The sequence below is a fragment of the Oratosquilla oratoria genome, chromosome 17 (genome assembly GCF_046742065.1).
Source record: "Oratosquilla oratoria isolate Oo_2021 chromosome 17, ASM4674206v1, whole genome shotgun sequence".
Classification (NCBI taxonomy): domain Eukaryota; kingdom Metazoa; phylum Arthropoda; class Malacostraca; order Stomatopoda; family Squillidae; genus Oratosquilla; species Oratosquilla oratoria.
The window spans coordinates 5,707,638-5,733,757 of NC_134793.1; the positions used below are offsets into that span (position 1 = coordinate 5,707,638).

The window sequence follows — 26,120 nt, forward strand, 5'->3', positions numbered from 1 at the left end:
CATTTTTGTTATTAGTATATATTCCGCTACCAAGGAGTGACCACCACGAGCATGGACAAAACATAAAAATGGAAGAGACTACAAGAGACTATAGGACCTACACTAGACATTTCCATGTCCATTACCACCTATCATCTCCATCCATAAAGTTATCCAACCTTCTCTTAAAACAACCGATAGTTTCAGCGTTCACTACATGATTACTAAGTCTATTCTATTCGTTGACCACTCTGTTGGTAAACCAGTTCTTGCCTAAATTTTCCCAATTTAAACCCATTACTACGAGTCCTACCCTGCCGCTTTAATGTGATAATCTTGTCTGCATCACCCTTGTTAAAGCCCTTGACTCCTTTGAATACCTCTATTAGATCACCCTGCACTCTACGGATCATCTGGCACAGAAGAAATTACATTCCCCCGTCTCTGTCCTCTTTGCAGAAGGCCATGACGTCAAGATGTGATTGGAAGGCGAGACGTCACAAAGCCGTGAGGTTCTATGCGGCAGGAACCTTCTAGAAGCCCTCGGCGTTCATGCTGAGCGCCTGCCGCCGACGACGCCGACGCCACGCGACAACGGTCCGAAGGACTCTCGGCATGCGCCTCGTTTTCATCGCGGCGCTCTTGGCCTGCTGGTGGGTCTGTCTGTCTGTCTGTCTGTCTGTCTGTCTGTCTGTCTGTCTGTCTGTCTGTCTGTCTGTCTGTCTGTGTCTGTCTGTGTCTGTCTGTCTGTCTGTCTCTCTCTCTCTCTCTCTCTCTCTCTCTCTCTCTCTCTCTCTCTCTCTCTCTCTCTCTCTCTCTCTCTCTCTCTCTCTCTCCTCTCTCTCTCTCTCTCTCTCTCTCACTCTCTCTCTCTCTCTCTCTCTCTCTCTCTCTCTCTCTCTCTCTCTCTCTCTCTCTCTCTCTCTCTCTCTCTCTCTCTCTCTCTCTCCTCTCCTCTCTCTCTCTCTTCTCTCTCTTCTCTCTCTCTCTCTTCTCTCTCTTCTCTCTCTTCTCTCTCTCTCTGAGATTTATTTTTGATTGTTATGATGGGCATCACAAGGATAAGGAAGGTTAGGCAAGACGAACAGGGCTGGGTAGAAAAGAGAGAACTGAGGTGGTTTGGGTCACAAAAGAGAGAGAGAGAGAGAGAGAGAGAGAGAGAGAGAGAGAGAGAGACTAGTAAAGAAAATGTGAATGGGATGAGCTTGAGAAGAAGAACGAGGATGAGACAGGTAGCTCGGGGGAAGGGACCCCTGGATGCACCTGGAATGTCAGTCGAGCACGGGGGAGAGAGTGCATAAGATAGGAATGAATGAATGGAAGAATGACGCGACCAGAAGGAATGTTCTTTGCATCTTCTTCATCAATGAAATGGGGAAAAGTGGATAAATGGATTTTGTTTTGAACATGGGTAGTATGTAGACTGTATTCTTTAGAGCAGTGGTTTTCAACCCCAGGGTCGCGACCCAAACTAGGGTCGCGAGGGTGTTTTTGAGGGTCGCCAGAGGGTCTTTTTTAAACTTTTTTTTCATTCAAGTTTTAAATGTATTTAAATTCATTGTGCTAGTAAATATAAACTGAACTATAAAAACGAAAGTTTATAAACATTATGCAAGTACGTAGAAATATAACATGAAATGGTTGAATTTATTATTACAATTAGGGTCGCGACTCCAGTCTAAGAGTGGATTTAGGGTCGCAGCCAAAAAAGGTTGGGAAACATTGCTTTAGAGAATACAAATTATACAAGTCAATAAAAATATGTACATTCTTTTTTTTGAGCTGCAAGAATATCTCCTTGGGGGACCCCAGATTGTTGGAAACCAACCACAGGATGAGAGAAACCTCTAGGATGAAAGGAATTAACGATCTGTCCCTCTCTCTCCACTACAGGACCGTTTGTGTCGCGCAGGGAACAAACTGCAACCACAGTTTCGTGCAACACCATTTCCTCTCCCAGATCGTTCCCTGCGACTATGTCAAAGGTGAGCTCTTCCTCCTCCTCTTCCTCCTCCTCCTCCTCCTCCTCCTCCTCCTCCTCCTCCTCCTCCTCCTCCTCCTCCTCCTCCTCCTCCTCCTCCTCCTCCTCCTCCTTCTCCTCCTCCTCCTCCTCCTCCTCCTCCTCCTCCTCCTCCTCCTCCTCCTCCTCCTCCTCCTCCTCCTCCTCCTCCTCCTCCTCCTCCTCCTCCTCCTCCTCCTCCTCCTCCTCCTCCTCCTCCTCCTCTTCCATCTCCTCCTCCTCCTCCTCCTCCTTTGGAAGAAGGTTTGAGGTTTCCTTGGAGTGTCTTGAACTGAAGTGACGGACTCTTTCAAATGACCCTTCAGTAATGCAGGACAACAGTTAGAACAATATGTATTCTTAAAATCCTTTTCCAGATTTCTTCTCTAATTTCCTTGTCTTTTCGTACTGCGGGAACAGTTTGTAAGGAAGTTGATTCTGATTTGCTTCCTGGGAAGAATTTTGAAAAAAAAAAAAAAAAGATTCCGACACATTAAGACAAAACTCAAGATCTTTACAGACTCTCTGGATATGCATTGGGCGCTTTCCAACTAAAAAAGGTCCTCAAATGTCATTCGACACAACTAAAAGATGTTATCACACTGGGCTATTTCTCCTCCGACTGTTGGAGTAGATTTGCAGCCCGCAGCTTCCGGGAATGAATCTCATATGCTGGAGGAAGATAATTTTCCTTCAGTATATCAAATGACATTCTATGTATTTTTGTTGAGAATACAAAATAGTTTACAACAATAATTTCGCGGCGGAAAAAGTGTTGAAGGTGGGCGGTACCGTCGACAAATTGGAGGATGAAGGAAAATAGCCCAGTGTGATAACGCCTTAACAGAGTTGTATTTGGGTTTCTGAAAACGATTAACATGCAAAATTAACTCTAACCTGTAGTTTGATTGTTACTTGCGGCGAAGGTTGAGGGGACGGTGGTTCGAACCCTGACACCGGCGAAGTTGTATCAAGGGCATGGTTTATTAAATTCCACGCTAGAAAGTCCTCTGTAAGGGGCACCGTCCTAGCCTCCCGATAAGATGGGGAGGGGGGGGGAGTTGCATGACGTAAAACCATATCTTCGTTTCATTAGTGTTTACAAATTTCTTGTGTTTTTTTCTGGTTTCAATCTAATTTTAACGTTTTTCACTCTTCTCAGGTTTTGTTCAACAGAAACCAACTTATCATTCCGTAAAAGCCAAAAATATTCCCACAACTATTGCATCTTCGTAGGTTCTGTTCACATTAGCGGTTTGAACCGCGCGGAAACCGCGGCGATACCGCATAGTCAAGGAAAAACTACGCGCTTGTGTGTAAGCTCTTCCATTGACTTACACTGTAATTGAACCGCCGCGGTTGAAACCGCTAGTGTGAACAGGGCCTTACAAGACAGTGTAAACACGTCAGACAACGCCGTTATAGGAAACACAGGAAATTTTGTGAGCTTCTCAATTGCCTCACAAAAGACTTTCTCAAATTATTTTTTGTCACATAATGTCAGGAAATGGAATAACTCAAAACATATGTTTAAGAGTTTTCTTTGTCATTAGAGACAAAGCAAACAACTATTCGAAAGTAAAGACGGCTCGACGGCACAGTGGTACTGTTCGCAACCGCAAATCCGGCGGTCCGAATTCGATTCCCGCCCAGGGCTGAAATAATTTCAGCATCGCTGCACTGCGAGCCGGTACTCCAACTCTCGTGGGCAAAGAATTTTGTGTGTATGTTCTTATGCGTGTGTGTGTGCTTGCGTGTGTGTGTGTGTGTGTGTGTGTGTGTGTGTGTGTGTGTAACGTCATAGCATTACTCATAGGTTGGGCATATGTGAGCTCTGAGCTCTCATCCGAGAGGGTAATTGCTGTCGATCACGAGTCCATCACGTGATTCATGACCATGATGTATCACAGTTTCTGTAACAAAATTATAATAAGTTTTCTTGTTTTTATAGTTTTTTGTGTGTTTGTATGTATGTACAATAGGCATGCATGTACGTACATATGTATGTATGTGTGTATTTGTTTGTGTTTGTATATATGTTCAGTAAGTATGTAAGTATATATGTATTGTATGTAAGTATGCATGTATGTATGTATATATGTATATATGTATATATGTATATATATATATATATATATATATGTATGTATGTATGTATGTATATATATATATGTATGTACGTATGTATGTATATATGTATGTACGTGTGTATAAATGTATGAATTCATTGATATTTGTGTAGACCTGTCTAACCGTTATTTTTTATACAAGTTCATTGGTCTCTTAATTGTACGATTGCGAGAGAACGTTCGCCACGGAAATGAACAAAAACAGCTTAGCGACAACGATAATAAAAGAAAAAAATGTCCCGTCATTACGGAAGAGAGCTAATTCAGGCACACATTTCACATGCTTTATCTGGACGATAAGATCGGCGATGTCAAGACTTGAACAGCACCTCCACCGCACCAACCACGTTCAGCCTTTCCACTCATCTATTCTCCCATCGTCAAACAGTAAAAAAAAAAAAAAAAAAAAAATAGAATGAAAAAAAAATAGAATAAAAAAGACGAAGAAATACGTTTTGTATATAATATTGGGAACACAATGGGTCGAATTCGACATGACTTCACGCTAAACCTCAGGCGATATGACGTCATTAGATGGCCCACATAAATATATATTTTCTATCAAATGCACGTTTTTAGAAATCAGCTAAAAACATATTACATAGACATACTGAAACTCTTTGCAACCGAGAGGGTACTACGTGTGTGTGTGTGTGTGTGTGTGTGTGTGTGTGTGTGTGTGTGTGTGTGTGTGTGTGTGTGTGTGTGTGTGTGTGTGTGTGTGTGTGTGTGTGTGTGCGTGTGTTTGTGTGTGTGTGTGTGTGTGTGTGTGTGTGTGTGTGTGTGTGTGTGTGTGTGTGTGTGTGTGTGTGTGTGTGTGTGTGTGTGTGTGTGTGTGTGTACACGCACACATGTGTATACTTCTTTGTTTACCTAATGATAATAAGAAAAATTACCAAACTTTGCGTGCGCTTGTGCGTGTGCGCATGTATCTAAATGTACACTACAACATGTAATGTATACTGTACGTGTAGCACAAGTACTCAAGTGCTTTATTTCATCATTCCAATTTGCGCTGTAGCTGTGCGTGACGATGTTGATGATGATGACCATGATAGTTTCTTGCTCCAGACAGCCTAGAAAGTCGTCGCGCTTTTCCCAGCCAATCACTTCCTATCTCCCCTGTGGCGGGGGACAAGACTACCACTGCCCTGTACCCTTTACATGGTCGTAAAAGTCGTCTGTTTCCCCAAGAAGAGTCAAGGATGAATGTCTGCTTTGACTTGGCCAGTGCTCATTTTGAGCCCTACTCTAAAAACAACGAAAATATGAGTATTTGGGCGCGTTTCTATAAACAACGAACATTGTCATTTGGAGCACGTTCTGAAAAGAAATGTGAAATACATATTTTGTTGTATTACGTCATGCCAGCAATTCACCAGCTCCTCTATCTTTGATGACAAAAACATCACATCAAAGACATATAGGCATAAGAGGTGGAAAAAGAGAAATAGATAAATAAATCAATTAATTAATTAATTGATTAATCAATTGATTAACTAAAGTAAATAATAGATAAAATCTAAAAGTGATCAACATGATTCTCTTGAGTGGACATAAGTCTCGAGTGTTCTCGAAAGGGTTTGCACTTCCTATTAGGCATTCAAGGAACTGTTAATCCATTAACGATTAACCCACTGTCCTCTTTCAATATATGTTCTGGCTAATGCCAAACGGACATGGAACTGCCTAGTGTAGGCCTTATGGTCTCTTGCAGTCCCCTTCATTCTTATATTCTTATTCAGCATAAGGGGTTTACACACTAAGCTATTTCTCCTTCAACCTCAGGTTTTGTTAAACAGAAACCAACTTATCCTTCCGCCTTAAAATCACTATGGCAAACTGTTTTGTTTTCTCAACAAAACGTCATTTGATATGGTGGAGGAAAAGTATTCTCCTCCAGCATATCAGATTCCTTCCCAAAAGCTGCGGGCTCCAAGAGTCGGAGGAAAATTATCCCAGTGTGATAACACCTTTACATGGACAAACCTTTGGCTAAGGTCAGGAGATTTTATTCATCTTAGGGGAGGGGGAAGGAAGAGGGGGAGGGGGAGGGGGAGGGAAGAGGGGGGGAAACCATTAGAGTTGACGGGTTAATTGTCACTCGAATAGCTCTTGCCCGGAGAAACCCCGGAAGGAGCCCCATGGGGTAGGATCGAGTCGGAAGGAAGTCTTCTTGTACAATATTCCTCCAGAAGTCTTCTTGAAATACAATTCTGCAGAAGCTTTCTTGAAACGTGTTCTTGCAGAACTCTTCTTGGAGTGTGTCCTTGCAAAAGTCTTCTTGAAATGTACTTCTGCAGAAGCCTTCTTGAAACTCTTTCTTAAGGAAGTTTTCTTGGGCCATGTTCTTGCAGAAGTCTTTTTGAAATGTATCTCTGTAAAATGTGTTCCTGCAGAAGCCCTCTTGAATTAAGTTCTTGCACAAGTCTTATTGAAGTGTACCTTTGCAGAACCCTTCATGAAACTCATTCTTACGGAAGTCTTCTTGGGCCGTGTTCTTGCAGAAGTCTTCTTGAAATGTATTTCTGCAGAAACCCTTTTGAAACGTGTTCTTCCAGAAGCCTTCTTAAATTACGTTCTTGCAGAAGTCCTCTTCAAATGTACCTCTGCAGAACAACTTCTTGAAACTCATTCTTACATAAGTCGTTTTGGAACGTATTCTTGCAGAACTCTTCTTGACATGCACCTTTGCAAAAGCCTTTTTGAAACATAACCTTGCAGAAGTCTCTTTAGAACGTGTTATTGGAGAAGTCTTCTTGTATTACGTTCTTGCAGGAGTCTTCTTGCATTACATTCTGCCAAAGAGTTTTTTGACACGTGTTCTTGCAGAGGTCTTCTTGAAACGTGTTATTCCAGAAGCCTTCTTAAAACGTGTTATTGCATAATTCTTCTTGAAACGTGTACTTGCAGAAGTCTTATCTATACACCCTCTTGCAGAAGCCTTCTTGGAACGTGTTATTGCATAATTCTTCTTGAAACGTGTACTTGCAGAAGTCTTATCTATACACCTTCTTGCAGAAGCCTTCTTGGAACGTTTTCTTCCAGAAATCTGCTTGAAATATACCTTTGCAAAGCCTTATTGACACATTTTCTTGGAACGCGAACTTGCAGAAGTCTTATCCATACACATTCTTGCATAAGTCTTCTTGTAAAGCATTCTTGCAGAAGTTTTCTTCATAAGCCTTCTTCAAACACGTTCTTGCAGAAGTCTTCTTGAAGTGTGCCTTTGCAGAAATTTTCTTGGAACGTGTACTTGCAGAAGTCTTCTTCATGCACGTTCTTGCAGAATCCTTCTTGAAACGCATTCTTGTAGAATTCTTCTTGAAATGTACCTCCGGAAAAGCCTTCTGAAATTACATTCTTTCATAAATCTTCTTAAATTGCGCTCTTCCAGACACCTTGAAACTAATTCTTGCAGACACCTTCCTGAAACTCGTTCTTCCAGAAGCCTCCTTGACACGTGTTCTTGCATGTAAAGAACGACAGGATAAGATCTCGTTTGCGGTGTCCCACGTATGCATAGACTATTTTACGTAGATATAACGTGATTCCAAGAACCAACGTGCACACTAGCAAAACCCTGTGTACTTAATAACACATCAACAGAGATTATCAGGACCTCTCGCCTCTTTTGAGACTGTGGATATTTTCTATTTTTTTATCTAGTCTTCCTACACCATTGCAAACAAGTCTATAATCCCAGGAAGCTCTAATAAATTCAGAATTATAATTGACACAAATAAGCAAATTTTGAAATGCTACAGTAAACTAGTGTAAACATATCCACTTCAGTGAACATATATATATATATATATATATATATATATATATTATATAAATATATATATATATATATATATATATATATATATATATATATATACACACCCAGGTGAGGTGGAAATGAAACTTTAAGGCTAGAGTATGGAGTTTTATTCAGAACCAGGCGTTTCGGCCTCTTGGGTTTTCAGTAGAATGATAATATGAGAAAAATTCTAACCCGTCAGCAGCTTCATGCGTTGGAATAACTCCGTCTGTCGTGAATTGACGATCTTGCTGGACCCTTTGTCTCACACTCGCCAACCACGACCTGTGCAGACGTTTGTGCCCAGGACATAAACCCACCTCGGGAATTTGTGGGCTTTTCATTGGCAATGTGTGCCACCTCCAGGTGTTGATCTTTTCATTTTCTCCAGTTTTCTAGTTCGACAGCTAATCTTCTTCCTCGATATCCGCACAGGTGGTGGTTGGCGAGTGTCGGAATAAGGGACCGAGGAGAGGTCCAGTAATATTGTCAGGTCACGACGGGAGGGGTTAGCTAAACCAACGCATGGTAGCTGTTTGAATTATTCCACTATGATCTTTCCACTGAAGAAGGCCCAAGAGGTCAAAACGTCTGGTGATGAATAAAACTCCATATTCTACCTTAAACACATCATTTACCGCATCACCTCCGCATTCTGTCAGTCCCTACATACACACATGTATATACACATTCTGTACATTTTGATTCCTTCTTGGGCGGACAGAGTACCGGCCTCCGACCGACAACAAAGACCCCACTCAAGTTTCCTTCGCCATCTTCGTTCAGGACATCAACTCGATCAATGCTGAGGACATGGATTTCCGGTAAGAACAGCAGTCTCAGAATTTTTTATCTGTTTGTTTATTTACTTGATCATTCATTAATTTTTTCATTCAGTCAGTTATTTTTTATTTGCTGATTTACTGATTTATGAATTTATTTATTTACCTACTTAATTATTTGTTAAATCATATATTTTTCTTTTATTTATTCATTTATTTATTTATTTATTCATTTGCTTATTTTTTCGTTTAATCATTTTTATTTACTTATCATTTTATTAATTTATTCATTCATTTTTTTATTGATTAATTTATTTATTCATTTGTTAATCTACTCATTTTATTCTATTTATTTTAACTAGGTATTATCTTTTTTATCAGTTTTATCAATTCATCTATTCAATAATTTATTGTTTATCTATATATTTGTTATCTACCTATTTATCTACTTATTTATGTAATAATCTATTTCATCTATTTATTCCTTTGTTTATTTGTGTGTTTATTTATCCATTTATTTATCTATTTGTTTAATTATTCGCTCATTTATTTATTCGTTCGTTGTATCTATAATTATCTATTTATCTAGTTATCTTTCTTTTTACTTTAATTAACTTGTTCTAGGTATTTAGTTGTATTAGCAAGTGATTGATTAATTGATTAATTTGTTTGTTTATTTGTTTTTTAATTTATTTATTCACTTATTAGTCTGTTCACTTATTTATATATTCATGCACTTCATTAACTTATCTTGCCTTTTTATCTATTTATATATTTTTATCTATTCATTACGTATTGTCACTGAATAACATACTCTATTTCATCTGTGTATCTGTTTTGTAAATGAGCATAATTCCAACCCAGTGACGTCAGACTATAGCAATCTTCCTTATAAGTACCTCATATATCTAAAAAATATACACAAATACATATCATAAAAATCACGTGGGTTTGTCACCTCCATTAGGATGTTTTAAAAGTGGTACATATAATATATTCACTGTTGCAATGTCCGCCATCTTTGTTGTGTGAGAATGTCTAAACAAAAATCATAAATGATCGTATCTTTATGTGTCCCTGAGAACTTTTGTCTTAATAACAAAGCAACGACGATGTCCTTTGTCGCAAGGAGTGTCCTAGACGTATGACCCAAAGCTAGAAACAAAGGTTAACTAATCATAATCATGCAGAAAGCTGTAATAAATGGACGCCTGGAAACAGAGGCACATAAACTCGACTTGTATCGACGTATGATCTATGCCTCAGGAGCAGCATAGATATAAGAGTGAAAAACGAGATAAGTTTAATTGTTTGGGCTTGATTTGGGGCCATCAGCATGTGACGAATGTGAGGTAGATTGCATGTAGCAACCTTGAACGGCTTGAGACCACGCCCTCAAGGTGCTAAGCATTATGGGTAATTGTGTCTTTCACTCACACCCACACCCACAGTCCCTATTACCACCCATGTCCCTAGATACGAAGCTATCAAGGAGTATTGAAAATCGAAAAAAATATCAGCAACTGTGTGTGTGTGTGTGTGTGTGTGTGTGTGTGTGTGTGTGTGTGTGTGTGTGTGTGTGTGTGTGTGTGTGTGTGTGTGTGTGTGTGTGTGTGTGTGTGTGTGTGTGTGTGTGTGTGTGTGCGTATTGTGTGTGTGTGTGTTGTGTGTGTGTGTGTGTGTGTGTGTTGTATTTTACGGAAAGGGGAGCTATGCTCGTGATGACCCGTTTTTGTATCTCGCAAGCTCAAGTTTGTTCTTAAATTCTTGTATGGTGTTTGCACACACTATTTTTTCGTCCAGTTTGTTCCAGATGTCTATCACTCTGTGTGGGAAGCTGTTCTTTTTCAGGTCTCTTCTGCAGCTGTCCTTTTTGAGTTTCATTGCATGTCCTCTTGTTTTTCCTGTCCCACTTTAATAAGTCCTCTCTATCAAGGCGTTCCTTGCCTTTCATAATCCTGTAGATGGCTAGTAGGTCCCCTCTTTCCCTTCTTTGTTCCAGGGTCGGCAATTCCAGTTCAGCCAATCTTTGTTCATATGTCAAGTTTGAAAGTGTTGGGGCCATCTTTGTCGCTGCTCTTTCTATTCTTTCCAATTTTCTTATATTCTTTTTATTCCACTGGGTGACCATATCATCGCTGTATATTCCAGTTTTGGCCTTATCAGTGTTTGTAATATTTTTTTATCGTTTCCTTATCCAGGTATTTACTCGTGAAAACCACCTTTATTGATCTCAACAAATTGTATGTTTCTCCTACTATTTTATTCATATGTTTATCTGAAGACATGTCTTTGGTGATGATTACTCCTAGGTCCTTTTCATAATTTACTTCTTCTTCGTCAATCTTATACTGTCCTGATATTCTGTTCTTGCTTTTCCCAAATTCAATTATGCTGCATTTTTTATGCTGAATTCTACTTCCCATCTCTTGCTCCACTCTGAGACTTTGTTCGACTCGCAGTCTTTTTCGGAGCTTATTTTCTTTAATAACTTTGCGTCATCCGCAAAGAAGTTCGTGTAACATTCAATACTCTTGTCTATGCCATTCACATATATAGAAAACATTATCGGAGCTACAACTAACCCCTGTGGAATGCTATCAATCTTGAATAGAAACAGATCAAATTAGTGCTACATGATCTTCCCTGTCTGAATCCAGATTGCCTTGGGTTCAGTATACGGTTATCCTCCAGCTATTTTGTCCATCTATCCTTGATGACTCACAAATTTTAACTATTGTACTCGTTAGGGACACCGGTCTATAATTTGTTAGGTAGTCCTTATTTCCCCCTTGTATATTGGCACTATATTGGAATTTTTCCAGTCTCCTGGTAATTTTCCTTCTTTGAGTGAGCATTCAACTGTTTTGTATATTTTTCCTGTTAGTTTATCTATACATTCCTTTAGTATCCAGTTTGCAACTCCGTCCGGGCCATGTGATTTGTTAACGTCAATTTTTAGAATTTGATTCCTTATTTCATTCTGAGTAATATTCAATTCCTTCATTGGGGGGAAACCTTACTTAATTTCTTTGATCACAGTTTTGTAGATTTTCTTTTTCTTTGGTGAACACAGATTTGAAATGTTTGTTCATAATATCCGCCATTTCTATATCCTCTGTGTATTCTCTATTACCTTTACGTAATTTAAGTGTTTCCTGTTTGTTTCTTAGTTTGTCGTTTACATATCTATAAAATAATTTGGGTTGAGTTTTACATTTGTCTATTGTGTCCTTTTCATTATTTCTTTTTTCTTCCCTACGTATTTTTACATATTCATTTCTTTGTTAGGTGTATATTTTCCATTTCTCTTTTTTTTTTTTTTCTTTTTTCCATCTTTTCCGGTTTTGTCTCTTTTGTCTTTTGCCTCACTGCAGTTTTTATTGTACCAGGATTTTATGTATACCCTTTCCTGTTTTTGTCTAGGTACATACTTCCAAATTGCCCATTTCTCTTCCACCTTTGTTTTTTCATTATCAAATTTTTCCCAATTTTCTTCTTGAAAGAATTTTCTAAGTTTTCTAAAATTTGTTTTGTTATACATCAGTGTTCCTTTTCTGTGTTTTTCATTTATTTCTATAGTTGTTTCTTCGTTTAATTCTAGTTCTAGTAGTATGTGATCACTTTTTCCAATTGGTGTCTTGTATTCAATCATATCCACAATTTCGGGTTCTGATGTGAATATCAAATCCAATCTCGACGGTTCATCGTTATTTCTACATCTGGTATTTTCCTTGACCCATTGTGTCAATGTGTAATAAATGGTCATTTCCAGTAATATGTTTCCCCAATGATCTTCACCTTTCACAGTCGTTTCTTCCCAACATATTTCTTTCGAATTCAAATCACCCATAATTACCAGATTTCCTCCTTTCTTTAGTATTTTTCTTGTGTCTTCCAGCATTTTGGAGTGTTCACTTTCATTCCATGCGTGAATTTTAGGCGGGACATAAATCACTGCGTACTTTCTATTTTTCATATCTCAATCCTCAACTCTTATCATAATCAACTCCACATTGTTCTCTTCTTCTGTGATTTTTGTCGCATTTAAGTTTTTCTTGGTTAGCAACATGACTCCTCCACCCTGCTTTGTTTCTCTATTTCTGATCCAACAATTGTATAAGCCTTGGCTTATACTATTTGGTGGTAATGATCCTTTCAATTTCGTCTCTACAATCCCCATTATATCTGGCTGTTCTTGTTCTAAGTAGTCATTGAGTTCATCTATTCCTGATATCAATCCGTCTATGTTGGTATATGTTACCTTTAATTTTTTTTCCTTTTCTGTGTTTTCTTCTTGCTCCTGCATTTCCTTTTCCCTTATGTACCATTTCCTCAGTCTCAAGTCCATCACTCTCCATAAAAACTCCTTCCTTTCGTTCTCTGTTCTTTTTTTTTTTTTTTTAGTTCTTTTTTTTCCTCTTTTTGTGTTTTTTTTTTCTTTTTCCTCATGACTTAGTTCCTTTTTCATCCATAGATTTTTGTAGTTCTTACTTTCTGCTAGTCTTCCTGCCTTTGTTAATATTTCTTCCACTATCCTCTGCGAATTTAGTTTTACTTTGAGAGGTCTATGCTTCTCTACAGAATATTTTTCCATTCTGTATATTTCCTCTATTTCCTTTTCAAATTCTTGCCCCTTCTCCTGTATTTCTTTTAGTACTTCCCTCACTATATTCTTCTCTTTTTTGAAACCTGATTAGTCCATGTTTTCTTTGATAACATAAATTACAATATATTTTTCTTGTCTATTGTGTCTCTTACCCAATCTCTTTTTTCTTTATTACTTCTATCACAGTGTCCTTTGTACTTTTGTTCATTTGTTCTTTGACTATTTTTGAATAGTATTCTTTTGTTTTCTATGTCTTCTTTCATTTTGTTTTTAATTTCCATCATGTTTGTTTATATATATATTTTTTTTCTTCTTTCTTTCTTTTTCTTTTTTCCACCAACTTTGCCTACCTCTATTAATATCTTCCCATTAACTTCCTTCAACAAAGTTTTATTTTCATTTCTGTCACATTTTTTCATCTTTTCATTATCATTTTTACTATAGCTAGTTTCTTTTTCATTTCTTCTATTTCCCTAATTGATACTGCATTTTCCTTTCTCAATTCACTCACTTCTTTGTATAACCGGTTATGTTCCCTTTTACAAAGGATTACAAAGGCAAAGCATGCCGACAGGAGACCTTTTGATCCATATCTAGGTCGGATGCAAAAAAAAAAAAAAAAAAAAAAAAAAAAAAAAAAAAAAAATAAAAAAAAAAAAAAAAATCATATTAATGATAAATTAAAACTATAACAATGTAAATAACAATTAAAATACATAAATAAATGCATTGGTATAGTTGAATAACAAACAAACAGGTAAATAGTAAATGATAATAAATTGACATATAACTAATAATAAATGAAAATCAGACAGACAAATTATAACAAAACAAAAACAAATAATATAACATAAATTATAATAATTACAGCATCTTACTTAGGTATTTATCTAAATGATTCTTAAAGCTTCGAACTGAACTACATTGCACTACCTGTGCAGGAAGTTTATTCCATTCATTAACTACACGGTTGGCAAAGTTGTTTCTACCTACTTCCAAATTGAATCTATTTCCGGACAGTTTGAGACCATTGTTTCTTGTCTGATTCTCATTCAATGTGAAAATTTTGTCACTTTTGATGTTGTCAATTCCCTTTAAAATCAACAATTTCCCTTTTCATTCCAAATATTTCTTGATTTATTAATATGTTTTTGAAGTCCATACCTCTTTCTGTTCTAAATCCAGAGAATAATTTATCTTCATATCTAGGACTATCAACATTCCAAATTTGTTTCCTAACCACTCCCAAAGGCGTTTCATACTTATTCATGTCTAGTCTTCTTTTGGTGTTTTCAGCGCGCGCGCGCGCGCGCGTGTGTGTGTGTGTGTGTGTGTGTGTGTGTGTGTGTGTGTGCATGTGTGCGTGTGCCATTATCTGTACATCTGTAGATTACTTATCCCTTGTCAATACTACACTATGCCAAAGGAACGACAGCTCTGTCGAAAAAAATACTAAATCCTTTTACACTGACTCAACAGCACCTCATAATTACGTACGATTTTCTTCCCCCGCTGCGACATGACGTCAGAGTCGACCTCTTCCTGCACATGACGTGGGAAGACGCGCGTCTCATGACCACCAACGTCACCTTCGTCGAGGCAAACAAAAAAGATGACGACTACGAGTACATCACCCTTCCGTCGTATGTGATCGATCACATTTGGACTCCAGATCCATTCGTCACCAACTCCAAAGACGCAGGTAACAAACTTACTCTTTTCCTTCAAGTCCTGACAGACCTTTTTCTGGTTTTCTTGAAGACAAGCGAAAGTTCATTGTCTCTTTTAGTCTAAACACTACACTCACCAAAAACCTGGGTCCTCTCCTGTTGTTTTCTCTCCTCTTCTATTTCTCCTTCCATTTGTTCTCTTGTTATCTTAGTTCTTTTGTGTCTTTTCTTTTGAATGTCTTGTAATACATATGCTCTTCCGGTTCCATCTACTTCATATTGGGTAATTATGAAATGATAATGGTAGTAGTAGTAGTAGTAGTAGTAGTAGTAGTAGTAGTAGTAGTAGTAGTAGTAGTAGTAGTAGTAGTAGTAGTAGTAGTAGTAGTAGTAGTAGTAGTAGTAGTAGTAGCACAGTCATTGGCGGGAGAGGGGCCAATGAACTGTGTCTGTGGAAGACAGACCCTGCTGCTTCCACCACACAGTTCCAATAGGATGGAGGTCATATTTATATTTGTAGTAGTAGTAGTAGTAGTAGTAGTAGTAGTAGTAGTAGTAGTAGTAGTAGTAGTAGTAGTAGTAGTAGTAGTAGTAGTAGTAGTAGTAGTAGTCCCGTTATTGAGGGACTTACCAGGTCTCTTGGTAGGGGCACTAACTATTGTACCTCAAAGAAGTTTGGTTTGTCGTACTTAACCATTTCGCCACTGTAACACTCTTTAGAGATGTAGAACTATGGAAAGGTATGAGGACCGTTCCCGGATCTCATTGGGCCGCGGTTTTCAGTTAATGAAACTCGAGGGATCAATGAATTGATCGGCCCTTGATTCTTGTTCCCATCACAAAAGTGACTGCCTCCTATGACCATGTGACCACTAACCCTTGAGTAGTGATATATATATATATATATATATATATATACATATATATATATATATATATATTATATATATATATACAGTATATATATATATATATATATATATATATATATATATATATGTGTGTGTGTGTGTGTGTGTGTGTGTGTGTGTGTGTGTGTGTGTGTGTGTGTGTGTGTGTGTGTGTGTGTGTGTGTGTGTGTGTGTGTGTGTGTGTGTGTGTGTGTGTGTGTGTGTGTGTGTGTGTCTGTCTATCACGTGAGGACAGCATTTATTTTTACAACGTTTCGCTTGTTGGAGCTTTATCAAGTACATGGTCGTGGTACATGGGGAACGGGTTTGGGTGGGGGGCTCATTGGAAAATAGGGAAGTTTAAGGAGGATAGGGAGCAAAGATAACTAGACTCAGATAACCTCCCCCCCCCCGTTACCCCTTATTTTCCTACTTATTCTCAGAGATTTGTGCACCCCGTCTATATACATAAGCTTTGATAAGGTTTAACGTTCGTCTTCACATGATGTTTGTTATAATAGACTTGTCGGCAACCGTTTTTTTTTTTAGCCATCACCAAGCTCACCACGACCTACGCCTCTGTCACGCTCTTCAAGAACCAGACGGTGAGGTACTCGGCTCGAGTCTACAGCATTGTGGCCTGTCAGATGGAATTCATCCAGTACCCAATGGACGTCCAGATCTGTTCCATCATCTTCGAGAGCTGTAAGTCGTGTCTTCTTCTGGAGGTGACTCGCTTGTTGACTTGAAGTAGGAAGATTTTTTTCATTAGTTCTATGACGACTCAAAGAACACTCTTCACCATGGCCCAGGATGAGTGGCATCTGTTTCGGTCGTGTCGATTGTACGGTTGGCTGCATCTATGGTGACGCGCCTCACTTTAAGTTCGGTGGCAACACTTGGGCTGATAATAATAATCATAGTACTAATAATGATAATGATAATAATAATAATAATAATAATAATAATAATAATAATAATAATAATAATAATAATAATAATAATAATAATAATAATAATAATAATAATGATAATAACAACAACAACAACCAGTTTATTGAACTAACAGTGATACACTGACAATGTACAATTTGAGCTAAGTCTAGGACTAGATTAAATTGAGTTAATAATGTGTACTATAGACAGAATGGCGCTGTTCTTGTAGCGTTCAGTCCTCGCCACTCTGATGGGCACAAGTTTGCTGTTGTGCCTGGTGGCGTGGCGTGGCAGGGTCACCTGTGCCCTGGTGGAGCAATCGGAAGCTTGCTGATCTTGCATTCACTTAGTTTGTGGGTTCGAATACCGCATTCCTCTTCGATTCCTAGTAGCGACCGTTACTTGCTGTCCCTAAAGTATATAGGGCAAAGGTGACGGTTTTGTCCGAAGTTACTCACTTCCTGACGTAAGCTACTCACTTTCTTCTTATTCTTCATCTTCTTCTTCTTCTTCTTCTTCTTCTTCTTCTTCTTCTTCTTCTTCTTCTTCTTCTTCTTCTTCTTCTTCTTCTTCTTCTTCTTCTTCTTTTTCTTCTTCTTCTCCTTCCTCTCCTTCTTCTCCTTCTTCTCCTTCTTCTTCTCCTTCTTTTTCTCCTTCTTTTTCTTCTTCTTCTTCTTCTTCGTCTTCTTCGTCTTCTTTTTTCCTTCTTCTTCTTTTTCTTCTTCTTCTTCTCCTCCTCTTCCTCCTTCTTCTTCCTTCTTCGACTTCTTTTTTCCTTCTTCTTCTTCTTTCTTCCCTCTTCCTTCCTTCTTCCTTCCTTCTTCCTTCCTTCTTCCTTCCTTCTTCCTTCCTTCCTTCTTCCTTCCTTCTTCTTCTTCTTCTTCTTCTTCTTCTTCTTCTTCTTCTTCTTCTTCTTCTTCTTCTTCTTCTTCTTCTTCTTCTTCTTCTTCTTCTTCTTCTTCTAAACACTCTGGAAAAGCTCAAGGGCTGCCACCGATCTTGAAATGAAACAGGACCAACACGATCAAAAAACTGCAACAGAAACGGTTGTCACTCATTCTGAATCGTCATGGTACTCATTTTGAGCACAACATACATTGAATTGACGTTCTACACTTGATAAACTTCGGATGCATAAGTCGGTACATGGCGATCTGAGGCCAATGTATTTTTTTCTTTTAACTCACTTGTCATGGGCTACCTCGTAAAAAATGACTAAAACCAAAACAAAATTCAATTCTTCACAACATCTGACCTTATTATGAACAGGAAGAGTGTAGGACAGTTGTTCAATAATACAGTTCATATTAAGTCAGAGAATTTCATTATTAGTGTGGTGTATGAAATTATCCATTTGTTAATAAAAAATATATATATATACTGGTGGGCAAGTGTCCTGTTCCTCACTTGTCTGTTGAGCAACTGTCCAGTGAGCAATTGCCCGATGGTCAACTATCCGGTGACTAATTGTCCGGTGATTAACTATCCGATGAGTGATTGTCCATGCCCCATCCATCGGCATACTTTGTCACATTAACCCGTGATGTCAACGTACTCCCCCTTTCATCTCTCGCAGTCATGTACACGCCAAAGGAGGTGATGTTCCAGTGGCGCCCGTGGGACCCCGTCATGATCAACGAGAAGCTGAAACTGCTCCAGTTCTCTCTGGCCAAACCGCTCAAGAATAGGATTGAGAAGAAACAATCAGAGTCGGGATGTAAGTCCTACAAGGTTTTCGTTCTCTATAGTTTGTGCGCTGCAAGGAACCCGTTCAAGGTGTGGAAGACGTCGTGGTTTACTACTAGCCATTTTGCCAAATCAATCTTAGTACATGCCCATCTCTCTCTTATTTCCCATCTATGTACTATTTTATTTTTATATTCTGTATATAGTAATGGAAGCTGTATAGTACAGTGAGTATCTTTTTGGGGGATTATAACACAGCATGCATGTAGCGACGAAGGATTCATCTCTGATGCAAGTAAGAATTACATATAAGCTCTGGAATCTCTCGTGCAAGTAAGAATAACATATAGGCTCTGGAATCCGGTTTACTATTTAAATTTTTACTCATGTCACGCAGTTTTATTAGATAAATGGGGGCACATGAAGAATTGTCACCCCAGAACGCCCACATGAAGAATCGTCACCCATGAGATCCCACCTGAAGAATCGTCACCCATGAGATCCCACCTGAAGAACTGTCACCCCATAAGCCGAATATCAACAGTGGAATAAAAATTAGGTTAGGATAGATTAGGTTAGGTTTGTTAGATTAGGTTAGATTACGTTAGGTTAAGTTAGGTTAGGTTAGGTTAGGTTTGTTAGATTAGGTTAAGTTGCGTTAGGTTATGTTAGGTTGAATGAAGACTATAATTATTTTCATCAACTTATACAAACGAAGAATCGTAAACCCAGGATGGCCCACGTGAAGAATTATCACCCTAGGATAGCCATCATGAAGAAGAATTGTTACCTTGTCGAAGTCGGGGGTGACGATTCTTCATGTGATCCGATAAATGAATAGCAATTTTCACAATCTACGACTGAAAGGGTAATCACACTGGGCTATTTTTCCTCCCACATCCTACCTTCAACCTCCATTTAAATAAGTAGAATATGACTTCACTTACAGTAATCTAGGCTTCTCTAAGAACATTTCAGGGTATGCCTAACATTCGTATAGCTTTACATTTTCTAAGTTCTCAGAGAAGAGAAGTAAAACATAAGATAAAGGAGGCAAAGTGGAGAGCAGATGTGAAGTGGGGTAAGAGTATGACAGTAAATTTTAAAAGTAATAAAAAGATGTTTTGGAAGGAAATTAATAGAGGAAGGGGAGGCGAATCAAGTAGAGAAGATAAACTAAAAGGTGTAGGTGGAGAGATTATAATGGAAGAGAGGGCAGTAAGAGGAAGATGGTCGGATTATTTTAGGGAGTTGCTAAATGTGAAGGGGGGTAGGAAGGGAAAGGTAGTTGGAGTGGGAAGCGTTAAGAAAATGACTGATGAATGGGGAAAGTGGAGGAGAAAAAGGAGAGATAAGGTGAAAGCAGTTATTAAAGTGATGGGAGCAGGTAAAGCACCTGGATTGGATGGGTGTCATGCGGATTGTCTAAAAAGAAACGGAGATACATTTAATGTGGACTGGCTGGTGAGGTTTGTTTGTCTAAAAGAGGGTAAAGTGCCGGAGGAATGTAGGAGTGCCGGAGAAATGGAAGGGTGCCGGAGGAATGGAGGAGTGCCGGAGGAATGCAGGAGTGCCGGAGGAATTGAGGAGTGCCGGAGGAATGCAGGAGTGCCGGAGGAAGGGAGAAATGCCGGAGGAATGGAGAAGTGTATGTATAGTTCCGCTTTACAAGAGAAAAGGGGACAAGTGTGAGTATAGTAGCTTCAGAGGGACCAGTTTTCTAAGTGTAGATGGGAAGGCTTATGAAGGGTTTTGATTGAGAGGATTAGGAGAAGAATAGAGGGAGTAATTGGTGAAGAACAATGTGGGTTTAGGACAGGTAAGTGTTGCGTGGATCAAGTTTTTGTGGTGAAGAAGTTATGTGAGAAAGCTTTAGGAAAAGGTAAGGATGCTTTTTGGGCCTTTATGGATTTGGAAAAGGCTAATGACAAAGTACAGGAAGGCACTTTAGGAGGCATTGAAGATATATGGGATAGGAAGAAAGCTGTTAAGAGTAGTCAAGAGTTTTTACGAGAGTAGTAGAGCTTGTGTTAGAAATAGAAATGGAGAGAGTGAGTGGTTTGAGGTAAAGGTGGGACTTTGCCAGGGATGTGTTATGTTGCCTTGGCTGTTCAATTTATACATGGATGGGGTGGTGCGAGAGGTAAATGCAAGGGTAATGGGTCAGGGATTGGAGATGGTTAAAGAAAATGGAGAAAAGTGGGAGATAAGCCAGTTGTTGTTTGCTGACAACACTGCGCTTGTAGCAAGATCAGAGGATGAATTGAGGAAGTTAGTGACGGAGTTTAGGAGGGTGTTCGAAAGAATGATGTTGAAGATAAATGTGGGTAAAAGTAAGGTGATGAGATGTACAAGGGGAGGGAAAGTGGTAGCAAATTGGAAGTGAGTATTAAGGGAGAGACACTGGAGGAAGTGGACAGCTTTAGATACTTGGCTACGAATGTGGCAGGAAAGGGAGGAGTGGAGGTGGAGGTAGAATGTAGATTGAGAGAAACAAGTATATGCCTTCGGGAATTAAAGAGTGTAATGAGAAATAGACATTTAGGAATGGATGTTAAGAGGGGATTGTAAGAAGGGGTGATTGTGCCGACAGCACCGTATGGGGCAGAAACATGGAACGTAAAAGAAGAGGAGAAGAGGAGTTTAAATGTGTTTGAGGTGAAATGCCTGAGATGTATGGTAGGGGTTACTAGGTTGGGTAGAGTGAGAAACGAGGAGGTGAGGAGGAGTGCGGGGGTAGAAAGGGGGTTGGGAAATAGGGCTGATGGAAGAGTAGTGGGGCAGTTTGGACACATGGAATGAAAGGCTGAAGAAAGATTATTAAAAGAGGTATGGAAGGCAGAAATGGAAGGAGTGAACATGAGGGGGCGACCAAGAATGAGATGGATGGATGGGGTAAAAGTGGCATTGGGAAAGAGGGGAATGTCTGTTGAAGGAGGAGAGAAGAAGGCAGAAGATTGGGGTGAGTGGAGAATTGTTGTGTATAGATGATGCTGTGATGCATAGAAGGGAGTGGATGGGGGATGGGGGTGAGGGAGTATGTGTGAATGATATTTTGACGCAACCCGAAGGGATTTCCCTCCATCTTCTCTTTTTCTGCGTAACGGAGATGGGGGGGGGGTCATCGATTAAATGAAGCAGCCTTGCCGTGGATGTGCTGTGTCTTGCTCCATTGCTTCTGACCCATGGCAGTGGGCAAGATGCAGGGATGGCCCGTCATCCAGGAGGAGCCAAGAAAAGAGGGAGGGAGGGGTGGTGAATGGGAGTGAAGTATGTGGGAATGAAATGGATGGGAGTGGATTTATGCCTTTTTTTTGGCTACCTCCCTTGTAAGGGGGAAAAGGCCGTCGGTATATGCATGTATGTATATGCAACAGGACGATAATTTTATACTTGGATATCTAAGAAATAGAATATTGTAACCGAAGTCGTTTTTACTCAAATGACCTCAACTGTCGACGATTGTGAAGTCCATGGAAGCCCAGTGTGATAGCCCCTTGACTGCGATCACACCTCTACACAAGTCCGTACTATGCGGTTGAATAAAAACTATCATCGTGATTTCGTGGAAGTCAACACAGCAAAGCGATATTAGCATGTAGAATAATAAGGACTCTTTTTCATAGTGATACAATATTTAATATGTATTGAAGATAATTTATTAATGGGAATGTAAAAAGATGCATCTCCAACGCAGACGTACCAACACTTCCCAAACATGAGTACCAACCTTTCCGAGACATCAGTTTTTTTTTGTTTGTTTTTTTGTAGTACGACGGCAACGGTTGTTTATGATATGCTTGGCTTTATGCTTTAACTCAGCCAACCCCCATGTAAATTAAAAATAGCCTTAAGTATATGCGTACATTTACATACTTCTCTCTTATTGACGACTCTACAAGTACGTACACTGTTTCACGCTTTTTCTACGTCAATGAAACTAGGTGGTATTACCCCAGAGATTCCCACATAAGTACATAAGATCATAAGGCCAAGACTAGGCAGCTCCATGCCCATTACCACCCATCATCCGTAAAGTTATCCAACCTTCTCTTAAAACAACCAATATTTTCAGCGGTCACTACGTGGTTACTGAATCTATTCCATTCGTTAACCAGTTCTTGCCTATTTCCTTCTGCCCTGTCGTCATGACTTCACTTTGTGACCCACAGTGGCCCAGGCTCGCATCAGCCTTGTCATCGAGCTTCAGTTCTCCCGCGAGATCGGTCACCACCTCGTCCAGACCTTCGTCCCGTCCTTCCTAGTGGTGGCGCTATCCTGGTTCTCCTTCTGGCTCGGCCTCGACGCCATCCCGGGGAGGGTCACTCTTCTAGTGACATCGCTTCTCACCCTCACCACGCTCTTCACGGGCATCAAGGAGGACCTCCCACCTGTCGCATATGTCAAGGTGAAGTGAGAGAGGGAGAAAGAGGATGGTTTGTTTTGTATGTGGTAATGAATAGACACTAATCGCGAAAAGTGTGGGAACGATAATGATGATGAAATACAGTTTCATGCATAAACTCTAGGGTACGTTGTGCATCTTCGTTCTTTATTTCATAACATTTCTCATGTTGCCCCTTTATTGACTGCTTATGCTATTGGATTTTCAGCAAAACGGCTGGAATAGATTCCCTCACAGTTTTCCCCAATACTTTAATCGAATAGAAACATATTATAGAATTGTTGCATAGATCAGATAGAAAATCTGGGAAAAGTATAGCCTGACAATAGCTCTAACTTCTGCAAAGAGATTTGAAAGGTGAAAATCTTGCGGTAATTTTCTTAAAATTAAAGGTAGTTTTTCTTCACTGTCTAGCTAGAATTGGTTGGCGTCCCTGGTTTTTTTTTTAATAGATGCTACACCATGAGTGGTTTTGCTGACGACTATTGGTGTATGTAGGTTTATATCAGATGACATTTCAAAATATCTTCTATAGTAAATTCAAGTAAACAATATGGTGAATTAAACAGCTACCAAATACAAAAGTAAAAAGATAAAATTTCATAATCTCTTTTAGAGTAAATTTAAGGAAACAATATGATGAATTAAACAGCTGTATCACCAGCTTGTAAAGCAACAAGCAAGGTTACCGATTGTTGGTCGGATTGTGAAGAAAATTGCCTTTTTTAAAGACAAGTTTTATCGACTCCGATATATGTGGAAACCTAGTCACAGACTTCTTGCCCGTGCAGTATCCATTTACTCTCCTCTATGTTGAATTTAAAGGCCCCGTCACACTACGCGTCAAATCGTGGGGAATTCACCCCGACGGTCCACGCAACACACAGTGGTGAGTTGGTGGCGCACCCCGGCGATCCCCGCAACATACAGTGGTGAGTTGGTGACGCGCGACAGAAGTCCCACCAAACCGCCTCACGCACCATGTCCTAGAAGTCTTAACTATATTGGTGTTGTGAGGATGTTATTCAGCTAATAGAACTGTACAAAGAAAACGTGTACCTGTGGCAAGTGAAACATCACCTGTACAAAGACAAAAATGACAGGGATGAACTGAACAGCGCGCGTCACTCACCCATAACAATGAGTCACCGTTTGAATACAGAACGGATAAAGGGCGAGCGCCTTTCTCTACTGCGCCTGGACACCCTGACTCACAAGACGTGTTGTGTGACGTGGCCATTAGACTACTTTTTCAACTCAACTCACTCCTTCATCACAGGCGATTGATGTATGGATGGCGGGCTGTATGGTCTTCGTCTTTGCGGCCCTGGGCGAGTTCGTGATCATTAAGGTCATTGATGTCACGCAGAGAGAGGTACGCGTCAGCCCGATCCAGTCGACAAAGGTAAAACAGCTTCTGATTGAGGAAGGTGGAAAAAGAAGAAGACGGATCTAGTTTCGAGTTCATGCCTGGCAGGTTTCGCTTTGAACTTTTTCAGAGGAATCGAAACCGGTCAGGAATAAACTCGGAACTAGACCCCGTGATTTTTTCCACCTTCCTGAACTTGTCACTATACCTCAATAAGCTTCTGAATCTTGGAAACCCAAAGTGAAACCGGCCAGGAATAAACTCGGAAATAAACCCCGTGTCTTCTTTTCCCACCTTTCCCAATTTGTCACAATATCTCAAAAAGCTTCTAATTCTTTCCTTTAGTTTTCTCATGCTTAAAGTTTACTCTTTGGCTCCAGTGACGGCCTTATATTTTTATGTATTGAAGTGGACTCTTCATCTTCACACAGGACGTGGCATCCCGGATCCTCCGGCCGACGGGGCTCCTGAACGCTTGGGACGCCGAATCCGGCCTGGCTCATCTTCACGAGATGGGTCCCAACGAGAAGCCGTCTCACCCTCGGCACTACATGCGACGCCAGCGGGAGAACATCGGCCGGGTCCCTCTTCACTGGGTGGACGAGAGGACCGGCGAGCAGAAAATCCTGTGGCGCGAGATTGACCGGTCATCGCGGATGGTCTTTCCCGTTATGTTCCTCCTCTTCATGCTCATCTACTTCCCTATCCTCATTTCGAGGTCCTTCTAGATCAGGGGTCACCAAACTTTTTTTTTCACAGCGGGCCAGATAACTGAGAGAACGACGAGTGCGGGCCGCATAGCCATTATGTTCAATACAATACAGTGAATACACAAAAGATAAAGAAAACCAATAAATTTATTTACCAATACACAAAATACACGAAGAATAAAAACAACAAATATTCATTTACCATCTTTTTTTTATAGAAAAAATTATAATAATAAAAAACGACATGTACAGTGTGGCGGTGGACTGGATGAACTCACCTCGCGGGCCGTAGTTTGGTGACCTCTGTTCTAGACCTTTATGCCCCGCAGATCTCGCAAGGGTCCCTCAACTCTGACTGGTGCCTTAGCGGTATGAGAATCACTTAAAGATTTCTTCCAGCCTTCGCTTCTTCTAACATTTGGCATCTTAATAAGGCCTTCGTGGACAAAAGGACTCTGAAGCTCTTGCTGTGACTGGATATTTCTAAGAGGCACCTCAAAACCAACTCCTTTTTTTTATGTGTGGATCGAATTCTTCAACATCTTTAACTCCCATATTCCTCCGGCTTCTGCCCAGAGCAAAGTCGCACTTTGGTGTCATGTCGGTTTCTGTCAGGAACAAAGCTGCACTTTGGTGTATAGATAGCACGGCACGTTCGACAATGTTCTTTGTGGAAAGGCAGCTTGAAACTCCTGCAGTGCCCAACAAGCAAAGAACTGTTTTCAAGAAAGTTCGTTGAGTGACATAGGTCGTCTGCGTTGACCCGAATCTTTGTTTCGAGCCCCGATAGTTAATGAACAACGCTTGGGTGATTATCTATTTTACGGACGGTAATCAGTTTCGATTTTATTTTTGTTCATAATATGATATATTCAAGAAAATTATTTTCAGTAAAAACAATGAAAAAACAAAAAACATTAGCCTTATCATAATGTTTAAATAACTTTTTATTTATAATATATTCAAGAAAGCTTTTCAGTACAAATTATAAAAAAAAACATTACCCTGATCTCAATTTTTGAATAACTTGACAGAGTGTGTTCTTTTTATCGTGATGAAAATTGACATAATCCAATCTACTTAAACCTAACCTAATCTAAACTAGTTTAGGGCAAACCTTATTATGGAGAAGGATTATCGCCTCCCTT

General features: G+C 39.7%; 1 protein-coding gene and 1 long non-coding RNA gene across 2 annotated transcripts in view; both read left to right on the top strand.

Moving 5' to 3' along the window:
• The window catches only part of LOC143034141 (uncharacterized), a 78,286-nt gene extending 76,322 nt beyond the window's left edge, over positions 1-1,964 (top strand). The window contains exons 2-3 of the long non-coding RNA XR_012967230.1: positions 439-632; positions 1,873-1,964. This is a non-coding gene — a long non-coding RNA (uncharacterized LOC143034141). The remainder of the gene's footprint in view (positions 1-438; positions 633-1,872) is intronic.
• Positions 1,965-8,034: 6,070 nt separating this feature from the next.
• alka (glycine receptor subunit alpha alkaliphile) lies at positions 8,035-25,773 on the top strand. The gene is made up of 9 exons (XM_076200161.1): positions 8,035-8,080; positions 8,640-8,739; positions 14,836-15,008; positions 16,416-16,571; positions 18,379-18,533; positions 20,205-20,212; positions 22,680-22,896; positions 24,173-24,298; positions 24,694-25,773. Exons 1-9 carry the CDS (start codon positions 8,035-8,037, stop codon positions 24,988-24,990), a joined length of 1,278 nt encoding a protein of 425 aa, XP_076056276.1. The 3' UTR covers positions 24,991-25,773.
• Positions 25,774-26,120: the final 347 nt, after the last annotated feature.

Excerpts from the sequence above, each read along its gene's own strand:
- alka (XM_076200161.1), top strand. The coding sequence starts at position 8,035 with ATGGAGTTTTATTCAGAACCAGGCGTTTCGGCCTCTTGGGTTTTCA. Across the intron at positions 8,081-8,639 it reads TTCGGCCTCTTGGGTTTTCA|AGTACCGGCCTCCGACCGAC; the intron begins GTAGAATGATAA and ends TTGGGCGGACAG. Across the intron at positions 15,009-16,415 it reads CACCAACTCCAAAGACGCAG|CCATCACCAAGCTCACCACG; the intron begins GTAACAAACTTA and ends TTTTTTTTTTAG.